Source organism: Sander lucioperca, chromosome 1 (genome assembly GCF_008315115.2).
Source record: "Sander lucioperca isolate FBNREF2018 chromosome 1, SLUC_FBN_1.2, whole genome shotgun sequence".
NCBI classification, from domain to species: Eukaryota; Metazoa; Chordata; class Actinopteri; order Perciformes; family Percidae; genus Sander; species Sander lucioperca.
In genome coordinates this window covers 28,408,899-28,425,376 of record NC_050173.1, presented here as the reverse complement: position 1 = coordinate 28,425,376, position 16,478 = coordinate 28,408,899, and the positions used below count along the sequence as shown (strand labels likewise).

Here is a 16,478-nt window from a genome sequence, read left to right as displayed (position 1 = left end):
GTCACAGAGAGGGGCCATGATGGAGCCATACTATCAGCTATCTATATCAGTGGTTATCTACTGTATAGAGAGGCGAAGTCCCTCCCCTTCCGGTGGACCTCATGGGACCTTAATTCAGAAAAAATATGAACGGTAGTGAACGGGGAGAGGCAAATTATTTTTTGATCCCGTTTGAATTGAGCCATGGATTACAAATATGATGTTCGCCAATTTAAAAGATAATTTTTCAACCGAAGAAAGTCTCAGTTAGCCGTAGGTTTGTCATATGACCACTTAGTTTTGTGTGACACCGCTCAGTGAACTACATCTCTCGTCTCACACAAATAACGTCACCTAGCTTGATGCTCAACTTGCTCGCTAGCTAGCTAGCTTAGCTCTGTTCCACAACACATGTAACGTTATCTTACCTGATGTGTTTTATCCAGTGAAGTGTTTTCAGCAGAGAAGCAAAAGAACAGGAAAGATCCTCTGCTCATTTGAGTAACGTTACATCCCCGGTACGATACACAGAGACATCGTAGCTTCAGCGAGACGTCATCCATGCGACATTGAAGTGTGTAGTCTTTCTAGTTACATATTTTCTTATACTTCAACAGTTTAACAATAAACTGAGACTTTCTTCGGTTGAAAAATTATCTTTTAAATTGACGAACATCATATTTGTAATCCATGGCTCAATTTAAACGGGATAAAAAAAGAATTTGCCTCTTCCCGTTCACTCCCGTTGATATTTTTTCGAAAAATAGGTCCCATGGACCAGAAGTAGAAGGGCGTGACTTCGGCTCTCTATAGGGCTTTAGGGCTTATTAAATTGAGAAAATAATAATTCTATGAAATAATAATGAAAACAAACAGTTGCTGTACCAAACTCAACAAAATGTCAGTCATTACAAATTTGCAGACCCCATGAGTTGACCAACAACTGCTTGTTTTTATTTAAACAACTCGAATGGATTGAGCATCAGTGCATAAGCTGCACTTATCAGTATTTTTAACAATGGATTGGATGACAACGTGCAATGTAAAAGGAGTCGAAACCACAGCAAATTATCACCAACTCTGAAGTTCCCCTAAGCTTTATGGAACGTTTTTTAAGCATCTTTCAGCTCATTGTTTTGGCTCTCATTGGAATTGTTTTAGTTGTTTACACAGCAGCCAGGTGTGTTAGGCAAAAAAAAAAAAATCTTAAAAAATGTACTGTTCGTTACCTGCCCAGCACCAAACAGATGACAGACACAGTAAGCGACTAGCTGGTGAACATAGTGGCGCATTTAGCAGCTAAAGACACAGATAATTCCTCTAAGGGGTTGGTGGAGACCAAAACAGAGCCAAAATGTGATTGACTAAAAACATGTCTTCAAATGAATGCTTATGTTCCTCCGCGTCTGCTGGATGTGGGCTAACACCTTCACCATAACAACTTCATAAAAGTGATAATACATCAATTGTGTGTTAATAGCTTCTTCAGCTGTTCCCAGGTGACCAAAATTCAATTAATGCTGTTTAGAAACAATTGATTGGTCATTAAGATAGTAAATTAGTTTTTTAACATCAGAAAGCCAAGGAGTTACAAGAAGAGAGAGAGAGAGAGAGAGAGAGAGAGAGAGAGAGAGAGAGAGGGGGGGGGGGGGCTGACATGCAGCACATGTTTGTATAACACCAGTGTTATACATTTCATGCCGTAGATCTCTGGGTCACCAGAATGACCCGCCCATTAACCACACTAAAATACTCAAGTCTGTCAAAAGAAGGGCCCACCCATAGTGAGTCACAGGCAGTCTATTTGCTCTGTGGACTATTATGCATTGACTAACATCCCAGTAAAATCCCTCACTTCACACTCCTCTTCTTCTCTTCATGACGTAGTTCACTTACAACTCTGCTCCTGTGCTGGGACAAGGCAGCTGTTGTCATGTGCTCAGGGATAATGTGCAGGCTGTGTCTGACTAATGGCTGGCTCTCTTGTATCCCTGTCTGCTGTTAGTATGATGCCAACTGGGCCATTCAGTTCAATGAAGCACTGACAGGAGGAATATAGAAAATACACACATGCAAACACTGACACACATATAACACAGTTATATTATAGTATGAATACAACAGACACATAAAGTCACACAAATACAAAACATGGGAAAGGAGAATAGAAGATTTACTGTTTATGTTTATTACAGTCTATTTCCCGTCATTTGATAACCCCTTAATGACTTGATGCTGATGATTTGTTCATCATTTACCCCCAGTCCTTCCCGCAGCTTCATAACATTCAATTTTCACACTAACAGCTCCATAAATGTCCATAAAACTAACACAAACTGCGACAATGACAAAAGAGGAACCAAGATGCTCTGTCACAGAGCATGCCTGGTGTTTTAGCTTATCAGATGTGGGAGAAAGGCAGCTAGGCTGGGCAGGGAAATTTCAGAGTGATCCCATATGATACAGACCGCTGCACTTCTACCTCATCCCACATGGTGTCTTGGTCATCGCAGAGGGCAGATGAGGGCATCAGCTGTAAATGTGTGTGTGGTCCATGTAAAATTATAAATGGAGCAGGCAGACACATGTCCACCATATATTTATTTATTTTTTAACCTGATTTATAAATCTTTCTCCATTTGGAGGCCTCGTCCAATACATGCCCTCTTTCCTGCTTGAGTCTGGTAATGGCTTGTCATACTCTCCAAGGGCAAACATGCCAAGAAGACTAAGGCACTGAAGAGCTCCAGACAGATGGCAGCAGCATCCAGCTTTGGCAGAGGTGGGCATGGACACTGCCCAGCAGAGACAGCAGAAGGGACTGACTGGAATGAAACATTAGCCTTCAAAAAGATTTAGTTTCCCTATGTCTCTTTCTTTATCTCCCAAAGCGATGCTTTCCAGACCATGACCACATGTTACATTTCTGTCTGGATGCTTAGCAGGAAGATAAACTAAATCGTAAAATGTGTTTGGCTCCTGTGCCCCTCAAGCTGCTCAAAAGTTCAGTGCTCCTCTATCACCTCCTCTCCTGTTACCCCCTCCCTTTAAAACTTCAAAATACAATTGGGCCTGGTATGCAACTTTGTCATACAGGCATTTCAAAGCAAGTGAGCTCCACCCTGCAGCAGTGGGAAAAGCCGGAATGGTGTATGTGTGTGTGTGTGTGTGTGTGTGTGTGTGTGTGTGTGTGTGTGTGTGTGTGTGTGTGTGTGTGTGTGTGTGTTGAGGGGGTATACTACACTGCCATCTTTTACTTCTCTACTGCTGCCAGCTCTTTGGTCTCTGGGAAAGAGGATGGTGGGGGTTTGTGGCCCTGCAGTGGTCCATTTATTCTTCAGCCCCTCCCGTCCTTCAGCCCTGAAACCTGCCTTTGGGTATTGGGTCGTTGGGACACACCTCAACACACACACACACACACACACACACAGCAACATGACCACCAGTTTCCCTCCCCCGCTGCCTGTGATCACAGTAACTCCCTGAGGGTCAACACGGAGGAGCTACCAGAGCTTCATTAGACGAGTGATCTCTCGCTTTTGTGTGTGTGTGTGTGTGTGTGTGTGTGTGTGTGTGTGTGTGTGTGTTTCTATGTCGTGGGAGGGTTCGTTCAGACCCTCTCATGTGATCATAATATCAGCTCCCAGAGTCTTATGATCTAGGGTGGTGAGCTGATTGGTGTCTTCACTTCAGGGGTGGACAAGGCTATGACATAAGAGGCGTTAGTGATGACAATGAGTTGTGCACTGACATCCTCCTGACTATACGCTGATGTATTGTTAAAGTTTAGAAAATTAATCAAAGAAAATAAATTGGCAAGTTTAAAGTTAAAAGTTATTTTTCAAGCAAAAATGCCAGACGTTTGATGGTTCAGGTTCTCAAATGTATGTTAAATAAAGGTAAATTGAATATTAATAGGGTCTGGATTGTTGGTCGGACAAAACAAGCTATTTGAAGATTGCTTTATTTTGTGCTATATTGAATTTTGTGCTATATTTTGATAATCATTTTTCATTGTTTTCTGATGTTTTATAGACCATACGTTTATTCAATTAATCCAGAAAATAATAGGCAAATGAGTTTGTTTCAGCCCTAGCATATTTAGAAGATCACTTTAGTATTATCAATAATAGCTTCTTCTCTAACTTTTAAGCCTCAGAGCCTGAAAAAACTGAACGAATGAGGACAACTTTTAAAATATTTCATTATAATTATCTCTGATATTTGGATTAAGATGAGTAAAAGTAACTGTACAAGATCAAAAATAGCTTTCTAATGCGTGCAGGAATACAATTACATTGTCATGAAGCCTGAAACCTGTTACAAACTATTTTTGTACAGGCACCAATGACTTTTTTTGCTTGGTCTTGACTCCTTATTATTCATTAGAGGGTTTGTCAGGCAAGAATTAGACCGTGATCTGATTTCTCTGCTGAGACTTGTGGCTTTTTTAGCTTTCAGAACTAGACATAGCCCATAGATACGTACAGTATGTCCAGCCTGAAGCTGTGTAGGTCTTTTAGTTGAATGGTGAATTTTTAGGCCTCAAAAATACTTTTATCCTCTCGCACGAGCACTGTTGCACTACTGTCCCTGCTCCTCCCTGCCTCTCTTGTCTCTCAGTGAAATTAAACTGATCTAATATGTCTCCTGACCTTAGCCCCTATCTCTTTCTCTCTCTCTCTCTGGCAGGTGTAGATGCTCCAGGCGCAGCGGGACCCAGCCTCCGTGTCAGAGAGGGAAGAGGCTGCTCCCACCTGGGCCACAGCACTCCGCTGAAACTGGGCTTGTGGTCTCTCTCTCGGTGCACTAACAGCCCAGATTAGAGAACAGGAGGAGGACGACAGGGAAGCCATTTTGTGAGGTGCAGCAAGTCTCAGGAGCCAGGAGTAGTCATAGCCCAGATATTTTAGGCTGCTCCCTGCCCTCTGAACTGAACATGACGACTGCAATACAGCCCAGTGAACTGGTGTTTGAATTTGCCAGCAATGGGATGGATGAAATCAATCAGGTACGTATCACGCTTGAGAAACCACATTTAAAACTATTTTTTATTGCTTTTATGCATAACTGGGCTTGTAGACTATATGTTTTATTCAATCAAAAGACCTTTGGACCAATGTTTGACGATCCATCTTCTTCAACCAGATCTTGTTGATAAATGTAAGATTTTTCATAGCAGGGCAAACCATACTTGTGCAAACAGCATGGTCACTGGGGTAGGATTAGCTGTGGCTCAGAGCCTGTGATTTTTAACTGTGACAACATATTGGAGAACGAGGCAGGCAGAGGGGAGGATGGAGCAGAGAGGAGGTCTAGGAAGAGAAGTGTGGGCTGCTGGGAGAACAGAAATGGAAAGACTGAAAAACCTGCAGTGAGGTTAGGGTGCGTGGGAGGGAAAGGGTGGGGCTTGGCCATGAATGTGTTTTTGGCACAAAGGTTACTGTGTGTGCATACTATGTGAACCTGTGCCTGTGTGTCTTTTCATTGCCCGATCAGGTTTGCAGTTATCTCATCCCCACAACCTTGTCTGAAGCCTGTGGAGCAGGCTTGATTGTAAGTGTGGTGGTATGTGTGTTTATGTGTACTGGTATCTGTATGTGTGTATCTAGAATGACAAGTTGTCACTGGATCCCTTAATAGAACCAGTTCAGGCCTAACCTGACAAACCAGTTACAAGGCTGCTTGGAAAGGATGGGATAATTCTGTTAAAAGGTCTTACATTGTTCCAGTGCTACAGTTTTGTTCCTTGCTGCACCCACTCAGCCTGTTATGTAAGCATCATGCCCCTATTTACCAAGTCCTGGAAATACCCCAAAATAAAAAAAAAGGAACATCGCACAACATACTACTGCAGTGGCCATTTTGTGTCTGGTGGCTGTTGTAAAAATGTATTTGGCCACAATAAAGCTGTTGGAGCTGAGTGAAATCATAGAGTGCGTTTTGTAGATTAGCCATACGTATTGTTTTTTTAAGTCAATAAGTAGCTCCCTAAGGTATATCATGCAGGGACTGCAGGATGATACTTGGCTTTGTGATTTTCAGCACAACGAGTAGCCATAAACAACGTGTGGGATCTGAAGTGGAAATAAAAGTAAAGGTTTCTACATTGTCAAGCTACAGAAACATAGGTATTTGGCTTTTAGGTACACAACATGATAGTATCTCTCAAGCTACGGGCTGCTGCACTGTCAAATATAATAATGAGGATATTGAAAGTGTACAGGCAGTTGGATTCATTGTGGTTGGGCAGGTAAAGCAGAAGAGAGTTGGGTGTGGAGGGAACAGCTTGCACAGATGCTGTTGCTTTCAAAGGCAGAATGGGGAACTCAGAAATGCAAAACTGCCCGATTCTTATCGCTCCTGTTTCCCTACTAGAAACACTATTCGAGTCATCAAAGAGGAAGAAGCCGTTAAAACCTTTATGATGTTCAATATTATTTGTCAGACTGAGTTACATGTTGGGCGCCGGTTCTGAAAGTCCTGAAAGCCCCACCTTATCGCTATTTTAAACCTTTAAACAACAGGCTCTTTCTTCCATAGTGATTATCTTTCACATTGCAACATGGAAACACTTGGTTTACATAACAATACAAGGCTAGTTGGAAGGTGTTCCCAGCAAAACAGAACCCAGTTAACATCAAAACAACAGCAGAGACAGCAGCTTCAGATGTCTGATGCTCTGTCAGCAAACTGTGAGGGACTCAGACTCGTCTGATGGGAGGGTGGTGGGAGGTGCTGCTGTTTCAGGAGCTCAACAGACCAATAGTCAAAATGCCTTTGTACACACACACACACACACACACACACACACACACACACACACACACACACACACACACACAGACAGACAGACAGACAGACAGACAGACAGACAGACACACTTGACTCTCACTCAAGGACAGCAAACATCATTTAGGCCCAGGCGAGTAGATGTGGTAGCCTCACTGTCTAGCTATCTGATAATATGTCTACCAAAGACTCCGATTAATGGGAAACATTCAGTGTATGTCAGTGAGACATTGACTGTAGTCAAAGCAAAACTTAGAGTTTTTATTAGCCCCTTGAGATTTTATCTGCTGAGATGTCATTAGCTGTTTGTTGTTGATCTTCTTATTGGAGATGTCTTGTGGAGCCATCTTGCTCTCTTCACAGACATCTGCATTATGTATAGTGTAACAAATTACTATTAAAGAATTGTTGTGTAGTTACTCCTGGTCCTGCCCGGGAGGCTCAACCTTTTAATACTGTGTCCAAATAATGAGCCGATCTGTTATTTTCCTGGTTAAAGTGTAGCCAAATTGGGAGAGTATCCATAGACTTCATTGCCTCCTCTTCCCACCCCCACTGCTCAAAGCCCAGACACCTGGTATGCCCCAGAGGTCCAAACCAACAATGGGCACTTGTGCAAAAAGACAGATAACCCTTTATACATGTTCCTCCTACTGCACCTTTTCTCTATCCGGTTCCCTCTTTAATTAGGTCATGACTGTAAAAATGTGTTCTTAATTGATCTGGGTACAATTACCACATAGTACACACATGTATATTTAAGGAGACGATAAGCCACTGGTTAATAATTTGTATTATTTGTAATACACCTTAGCACCCCAGTCAACAGTGCAAAATCTCAAGTTATAGTTGATGCAGCTTGTTATTTGTATGGCAGCATTGTTAAGTTACACCCTGATTACAGGCAGCATGTTATCAAGAAGGTGTTTGTCCGGTTATGCATACAATCATCTTTTGTTTGGACACACAGCTATTGTCTTATTCTTTTAACTTCAGAAAATATTTTCAAAGGATGCACTTCTCTTATCCCTGGTGGGCCGAAACAGTTCTGTTATAAACATTTGATGTGTTTCAGTGTTTCAGTCTGGTTTGGACACAATACACTGAAAAGCCAAAGCAGTTGCATTAGTTTCTTGGCAATGACATGGTAAAAGAAATTATTTCAATGCATTTTTTAAGTGTAGTCTGCTGCCATCTGCTGGTGGGGACTCTGAGTTGTTTTGCATCAAAGTACTTGGCGTACATATTGTCAGTTTTGTTTTATGCTTTCTGAATCAGATCTGCCTCTCATGTTGTATGTTTTTCATACTCTTTGAAATAAAGAAATGAACAAATGTTGCTTCAGGCTACTAGAACCAGAAAAAAACAAGAGTCTAAGAGGACCACATGTCTGACTTATTCAAAGGACTGAATTAGTCCCCATGTCTTTCCCCATTGACACGTACCAAGCACCCAGTGAGCACTTTTGACCCAGTCTGTGTTTGAGGAGCTCTCAAGTATGTTGGGCTTTGCAGTTGTTTCAACGGTTTGGCCCAAGCTCCAGTAATTCCATCTGTCCCTCGGCTCCTTCATGCATCAGACTGAGCCATGCCTGAAATGAGACGGCAACGTTAGAATTCCCAAAGCACGTTTAGGACATGATGAAGGGTGTGCTCGCCTGCAACTCACGATTGATCCATTAACATTCAATTGGGCTTATATAATTTCTGAGCATAAGATTAACTTCTCAGGAGAAGTAGGCCAAATCAAACAGCTGGTTCCTGTCTTCTTCAGAAGATCCCTGTGGACCGCTGTAACACCACAGAAATGAGCTCTCCTCCATGCTATGTGCCTCCACATTAGCTGAAATTGAGTATGAATCTGTAATATTTTACAAGGCAATAAAAATAAGAGACCAAAACTGGTTATAACATTAATCTGATGTCATCTGGGGTTTTTATATTGCATTTATGATGTGTAGTGGAGGAATTAATGGTGTTTTTATTGCATATACATATACGTATGTGCAAAGACTGTCAGTCCCTTGCCTCCCTGTGATAGCTCATGTGTTGCAATGTCTCATACCTTTCGCTCTGTGTGTGTGTGTGTGTGTGTGTGTGTGTGTGTGTGTGTGTGTGTGTGTGTGTCCTCTCTCTCTTCAGCTGGACGACCCGTCAGTATTCCCAGCGGTGATTGTTGAGCATGTGCCTGCAGCCGATCTGCTGCAGGTCTATTCCGGCCTGGAGTCTGACGAGGTGACCAACGGCATCATGGTGGACACCACTCTCCATGTCGTGGAGGAACCTTCCATCCTGGTGGGAGGGGTCGACCTCTCAGGTAAAGATATTTTACTTCACTATAATTTAAAGGGAACTGTGCTCAGTAAGGTGCACACACAGTAGATTAGTGTTTAAGTCCAGATCACAACAGTTGTGGAAGACCACGTTAAGCAGGAAAATCACAATCTACACATTTGGTCTTTGCTCAGATTCACAACAAAATTCTTTTTTTAATTGTTAATGAAACAAATGGGAATCTTACCATCTATGTAGTGCTTTACTTTACAGGTCCATTATTTCCAAGATGTTTCTTACAAAAGAACTGTGATTTGATACTAATTATCAGGAAAATAGAGAAAGTGTTTAATTGGTACACTTCCAATTAATTCATTACAATGAATTGCCTGCATAAAGCAGAGAGTCTTTAGTCAGTGCACAGTACTGTAGGCCGGGCACCTGAATATGCAAAATGTGAAATTTGTGTATATGCAATACCATTCACCATATGTGGAGTACAAACCTTTCCAATTATAAATTATTGGAGAATTAATTATTTGACTTTTCTTTAAAATGAGTCCAAAATAACATTGTTCTTTATAGGAAAACTTAATAATAAAAAAGAGTAAGAAATTAATTGGTAATCACTGGCCTGTAAAATAAATCATCTATTTACAGGATTTCTTAGCCTGTACCTGCGTTTTCCTGTTTTTCCTTAATTCTTTATTTACCTAGCAATAACAATCTCTTGTTTGTGTAAATGTCCCTCGGCACAAGTGAAATTGATCATAATGTCAACCTTTAAACTCATTTAATGCTAGCAGGCATAAAAAGGGGCCTGGTAGTCATGCTAGCCATTCAGCTGTCTCAGACAAAGAGCCAGACATACAACTACTCAAATACCACAATATACAAAGTAGTTTCCCACAAGGATTTCATATTGATGAATTTGTTGTTGTCTGGTGGACAGAAACAACAGTCTCTGGCCCAGATGACAGCATGGAGACGAACGAAGCAGCAGCAGCTCTTCTTAACATGGAGTCTCCAAACAACATTTTGGACGAGAAGCGTATGAGTAAGTTATTTGGCATATTCTACATTTCAACTTTGATCTAACATCAATCATATTTTGAGCATGAGAGACATTCGTTATGGACTATTCATGGTTTGTCTGTGTTTCTATATCTTTTGTTTATGTGTAGTTCACACCTACGGCACTCTGCTGGAGTCAGACTTGACATACGCCCCTCTGAGGCCTGACCAGATGGATAATGATGCCCTTGACATGTCCCTAGATGAGGACACTTCATCCATGGATGAGATACCCCAAAGGTGTCCCTTAAAACCTCAGAAAAAAACCAAAGGTAACACTGTAGTCATCCTCTTTTTCCTCAGTTATCCCTTGTGCTAAAATTTCAGTCTTGTCGGTAATTGGATGATTTCACTGTGACCTCTCACTTTATAACACACAACCCCTCAATTTGAATTGTAGTGCGGAAGCCGCGGGCGGTGCGTCCCTGCTCCCCTATCACCACTCCTAACCTGCCACTCAGGAAGAAGAGCAAAGAGGGCAAAGGTAAGCCTCACTAACTTGTCCGCTTCTCTGTAATGAGCCAATAAAAATCAAGGTCTCCCCTCCTCTTGTGTACGCTCTGTTTCCTCCCGTGGAGTGTGCAAACAGCAGTCCTCAACCCCTGCAGTCTGGCGGGGCTGAATCTGGTCGAGTTAATGGATGAGGGGATCTCAGGGTGCTGGGAAACAGAAGTGATTGCAGGCTGGAGGGCACATTGATGCTCTACCAATAGAAGCAGACTAGTGCTGCTCCATGTGAATCCTCATTGCACCATACAGTGTGACACAAAGAGGAAGGGGCTGGGGACGACAGGTTCAGCTGCACACATATACATCACCCTGTCATGGTGTCCGGGATTCAAGTGACTACTGGGAGCGTTGCTGTTTTTAACCAGTTCTGGCCAAAGCATCTCACAAATTAGAGTCATCTACTCCCAGGCTTAGGTATAAATAATTAACTTCCAAGGCACATATGCAACTGACACGACAATGGTTATTAGAAAAGAGTAGTTTCTCCTGCAACCCTTTAGCTTCCATATAACATTTTTAAGTAAGACTCTAAATTACTAAATGAATTATAGGTGTCTATAGCACAGCTCTAAGGCCCCACCATAAATGTCTGATGTGCTTAAATGTTAAAAACATGTTTTAATTTAGTTCCCCCCCCCCATATTTGCAGGCAGCACGATCTACCTGTGGGAATTCCTTCTGGCTTTACTGCAGGATAAGAACACCTGTCCCAAATACATCAAGTGGACACAACGAGAGAAAGGCATCTTTAAGCTGGTGGACTCCAAGGCTGTTTCAAAGCTGTGGGGCAAACACAAGAACAAGCCTGACATGAACTATGAGACCATGGGAAGAGCTCTCAGGTAAGGGGAACATCAAAATGGGCAGCACTTTTTAAAGCTTCATCATCATGCACATAAGCTCCCATTTAGCTCTAAACCCAGAAGACATGACTCCACAGATTATATTCGTAACAACACGATGATTTTAGGAGGATGTTAAATTTGAAGGATGATAATGTCTGTAATGTGATGAAAATCTCTTTAACTACTTTCTCTTCTAGGTACTACTATCAGAGAGGCATCCTGGCCAAAGTGGAGGGGCAGCGACTGGTCTATCAGTTTAAGGAGATGCCAGCTGATCTGGTGGTGATCGAGGATGAGGACGCAGGCTCTGATGTCAACGTCGGCTACGGGAATCAGAGATCTAACAACGGGCGGTCTATGGTCCGTGGAGGGTCCAAAGGGCACGGGAGGGCTCATGGTCAACACCAAGTCTCAGTGAAGCAAATGAAGAAGGAGCCTATTGATGAATATCTGTACCAGGAAGACGGACAGACCGAGCAGCTCCTTCACTCTGTCCATATGTTGCAGGCCAACCATGGGTCGGCTGTCCAAGATCAACATATGAGGTAGGAGATTGCCAACCTTACAGTGACAAAAAAAACTCAGGGAAGTCATTGTTCCCATTCAAAAAATTGTTCCAGCACAGCTAACCGACTGCTGGCTGTAGTCTTACATAATTGAAACGGGCAGACATGAGAGTGGTAACAATCTTCTCATCTAACTCACAGCAAGAAAGCAAATAAGCATATTTCCCAAAATGTCAAATTATTCCTGTAAGGGATGCTTAATAAATGTCTTTATTTAAAGATTCCGTCGATATAAAATCAGTCGATATGTTGTATCAGATTTTTGTAGCTGTCAAATATCAATATCGGTGTGAACCTCAGAAATCCAACATCAGACAGGATCTTTTCCAAACCCATAGGATGCTTTGATAGCAAACATCTTTTCACGTGAGCGTTTAAGGTGTGAAGCTTATTTATTCGGTGGCCGTGGAAATTCACAAATTTGAGAACCCCTGACACATAAAATTACTCAAATCTGGTGGTCATACACACATGCATAAAAATACACTTGTCCTTGAAATTCACATTATATGACTCAACCCATGTTGACGTTTTATTAATGGCTGCAACTTGAAAGGGAATTCAATTCAATCTTGAAACCTTGGCAGCTTTTCAGAAATTGAGATAAACTGTTTGCTCAAACCTTTGATGTGGAGGAATGGACACAGCAACAGCAAAACATGTAAAATCCAATCCAGTAGCCGTGCAGTACATACTACCTTTGTAAATCTTATAATGCTTATTTGTTGTTGATGTGTTGACCCAGTTCTTTGGTATTCTTAGTTTCTTAGTTGTTATACAGCCTGCACAATCAATGTATTATCAGTCATCTGGCTTTTAAAGCTGTTAAACATCGTCTGCAGTTAGGAATCAAGGAGAATAATGACTTCTGCAGTACAGCTGACAACGCAGTTTGTTATATTAATAAGGGCATTAGTTCTGCAGTTTAGGATCATAGCTGTGCACTGGGCAACTTTCTAAATAGGGTTCCATTAAAAAATAATCCTTTTCTATATTTGCAAAGCTACAAACTGATTATTTAATTACAACAATTCCGTCAGAGAAGATGAAGAAACACAAGTACATAATCAGTTAATTTTGTCTTTTCAGGGCCATGACTGCTCCTGCATCAGTTCCTATGGTCCTGACATCTCCCGGCTCTCTTCAGTCTGTTCCGCTCACCACGGTTATGGCCAACGGGAACTCCTGCCACTCCTCCCCCCCTCGGGTTATTCTCCACACCATGCCCTCCACCACAGCAGGTGGTAAAGATGTGCTCACCATCCAGACGGCCTCTCTAGCAGGTGGCGCAAACAGCCTGCAGGATGGCCTATCTCAGCACCTCTTGGTCACCAGTATGGGCTCCTCTGTCTCTTCCTGTTGCACTTCCCCTCCAGGAGTCATTAGTTCCACTGCTTCTAACCTCAGCACTCTCCCTCGCCTGGTCACCATCAACACAACGTGTGGGCAGACCATGGTGGCACAGCAGCCAGGCACCGTAATTGCCACTGTGCTCAAATCCAGCGACTTCTCAGGGCTGCATGTCAAAGAGGAGATGCTGGACCCCAGCTACTTCCAGTCGATGGTGAATGGTGATCCATCACTGGCGGCAAATATCTTTGACAAAGAAGAGATTGAGATAGGGGAAGCAGAGCTGCAGTATAGGACTGTGATCATTGATACCAGTCAAAGCCAGGGCTATGAGCCTGCGAGTGAAACTATAATGAATGGACATTTCTCCCAGAGCAGCAGCCCCGGTGAGGGCCTGACCCCTGTAGAGGAGCTGGAAGTGCGTGGGGAGATGTCCCTGCAGCCTGAGCAGGGAATCAAAGGCCTGCAGGAGCTGCCACTGTCTGTCCAATTGCCTGCAAACTTTGTCCAGATAAAGACAGAGCCTGCAGAGGCTTAGGGCTGCAGGACACAAGCTGAACCAAAAACAGCAATTGAATCCATTTTGACCACAGACTTAATGTTTTCTTTTTGTACCACAGTGATCTGATCAAAGATCAGAGCGAGGGATCTTGCAGCATGTTCCTCTGGAAGGTTGGTCAGTTCAGCCTCAGGATTTATTGTTTACTCACATATTTTGTGACTATGTGCCTAATTTAAAAAATCAAGGGAGTGTTTAGGTTTTCTAAAGAGTCACTTTTCAGATTTGGGATACTTTTCCATAGACATTAACACACACAGATACATATACACAGAAACACAGACAACAACCTCCCCCTCCAGGAGAACAGCCATTGGATAAACCAGGGATCCCTGTCTACCAAATGTGCCAGTTAGTCATTTTCTTACCTTGAATCTCATTGGACTTGTATGTTTAAAGAGGAGAATGCAACAAACCAAAACTGCGGACTGAATGCCAAATGGTGCAATGAACTCAGACTTCTGAGAACGTGCAGGGGACGTGTGTTTAAAAAAATAAAATAAACAACATAAGTTTGGATGCTGTGTCACAGTGTCCAATCTGGAGAAAAAGGAATACACAGATCAGAGTTTAATTGAAGAGTGCCTTACAGGAAGTTCATACAGCTCAAGACTTTTTTGTGGAAACGTCTGGGAATAAGATAAAAAATGGACTAAATGGCTTTTCAGACTTTTAAGAACGTATTACTCATTTATTTTCATATAAACAAAACAGGTATGCATTCACTCTCCGTTAGTCCTGGCCTTAAAACACGGTGTTACTATGGAAATGGGCATTTTCTGTCCACCAAGGACAGTCTCTAAAAACTGTTTGTATAGAATTGCAAACTGGAGGCACAGCAAGATAGCGAGGCACAAACAGAGTGAAAGAATACGCAGGATAAAACAGATTTTATCAGCTTCTGCTTTAGAGGCTCCATGGTTTAAATCCTGTTGAAATGGAATATATATGGATATATATATATATACACATATAATATACAATTGAGATTCAATTTTAAGGCCATAGTGAATTTATTTATTTTGTGAATTTCTAAATTCTGTATAAAAAAGGCACATTTGTCTTCTATTTACGTGTGTAAACATGAGGGAAAATACATAGATTATGAACCTTAATACCAGGAAGCTTATTTGGTATTTTTTTTTAAGACCAACATTTTTTATTTGTATAGTATTCCATATAATCAGTTTTGAGTTTTGGACTCGAGTGCTCAGTGCAGCATAATTATTCCACTGTTATATTCTCTTATTGTAGATATCCTCTGTTGTGTGTCTGATTTGAACATGTGCTGAATGTGCTTTGGTTCCTTCTTTTCAACAGACATACCTCTTTACCTTTTTCAACAGCATTAGGGACTATGCATTCAAAAAGATGTTCTGCATAAAGTATCAAATGTATCAATCAGTATGTCTGAAATCATATCTCAAGTTTCTTTAGTTATTTGGTACAAAGACGTACCAGTGCTGTTTTTTAAGCTCCTCTCCTCCTCTCTCCTCTCTTCCTCTCTCCTCTCTTTCTCTGGCCTAGTCTCCTTTCTTATTCTCTTCTCTTCTTATTTTTCTCATCTCCACTCCTCATCTCCTCACATCTTCTTTCCTCTTCCTCTCCTAGTCTCTGGTCAGTCCAGTCTGTGCCTTCTTTATTTGCTGTCCCATTTTGTTAAGGACCGCTCAGGCTAGCCATCCGATTGGCCCCTCTGTCCGGCCGGGGATGAAGCCATATTGATCCTGAGTGGTATCACAGTTAAATTGGTTGTATTTTCCACCCAGACTGTAGCTGCAGAGTGAGGACATTCAGACATACTGACCTCCATCCGATCTGGCACCTAAGGACATGAGTTAAACGCTGCTTTACAACCCCTCATCAGCCAAAGGGCTCTGGATCTGCAAAGACACTCTGAATGTATACTTATTGTTTAAGTACATGCACATGTTTGACAATCAATAATTACACTGGGTTACATTTGCATAGAAATTTGTCTTTGAGTGGGGATTTGCCTTTCTTTTCTTTTTTTTTTGCGTTGTGTATATTCCCGTATCTGCCCTGCCTTTTCCCTAAAGCTTGTTGTCTCTGAGATGTTGAGGTATGTCCACTGCTTATCTTTAGTTGCTTCTATTGTCTTGGGGTTGTCAATTGCATCCCTTATACTGAATATAGAGTAGATTTTTAAGAAAAAGTCAATGTACTAATTAAAAACAAAATTCTCATTACTGAATAACCACTTTTGTTGTTGTTTTTATTGCAGACAAAGTGGTTTTGAAATTGTGAGGCACAGATAAAATGTCACTCAAGTCACATTTAAAAAAAATTTAAACAAACTAAATTAAACTTTGAAAACAAATAGCTCGCAAGGGGTTACTATGTCAATTAATTTCTTCTGTCGAGATAATGGAAATGAAGCATTTCTGCCTCAAAGTCGTATTGTTGGGTTGTTGCCGCTTTGAGGGACATTCGACCACATGGCATTTGAAGAGAAAGAAAACACGACTGGAGGGAACTGGATTGGAGCCATTAGCAGGCCAGAGACTGA

The 16,478-nt window shown here is 41.8% G+C and overlaps 1 protein-coding gene across 4 annotated transcripts in view; it reads left to right on the top strand.

Annotated features, from left to right (window-relative positions):
- Nucleotides 1–16,169, top strand: part of elf1 (E74-like ETS transcription factor 1) — a 42,059-nt gene extending 25,890 nt beyond the window's left edge. For 3 of the 4 annotated variants that reach the window (XM_031302836.2, XM_031302835.2, XM_031302838.2), the window contains exons 2-10: nucleotides 4,672–4,990; nucleotides 5,479–5,535; nucleotides 8,913–9,087; nucleotides 9,997–10,101; nucleotides 10,229–10,390; nucleotides 10,519–10,602; nucleotides 11,278–11,470; nucleotides 11,671–12,018; nucleotides 13,129–16,169. In XM_031302836.2, the coding sequence (XP_031158696.1) occupies nucleotides 4,919–4,990; nucleotides 5,479–5,535; nucleotides 8,913–9,087; nucleotides 9,997–10,101; nucleotides 10,229–10,390; nucleotides 10,519–10,602; nucleotides 11,278–11,470; nucleotides 11,671–12,018; nucleotides 13,129–13,927 (1,995 nt within the window). In that variant the 5' untranslated portion in view covers nucleotides 4,672–4,918 and the 3' untranslated portion in view covers nucleotides 13,928–16,169. The remainder of the gene's footprint in view (nucleotides 1–4,671; nucleotides 4,991–5,478; nucleotides 5,536–8,912; nucleotides 9,088–9,996; nucleotides 10,102–10,228; nucleotides 10,391–10,518; nucleotides 10,603–11,277; nucleotides 11,471–11,670; nucleotides 12,019–13,128) is intronic. The other variant, XM_031302839.2, reaches the window with a different exon arrangement.
- The last annotated feature ends 309 nt before the right edge of the window (nucleotides 16,170–16,478 follow it).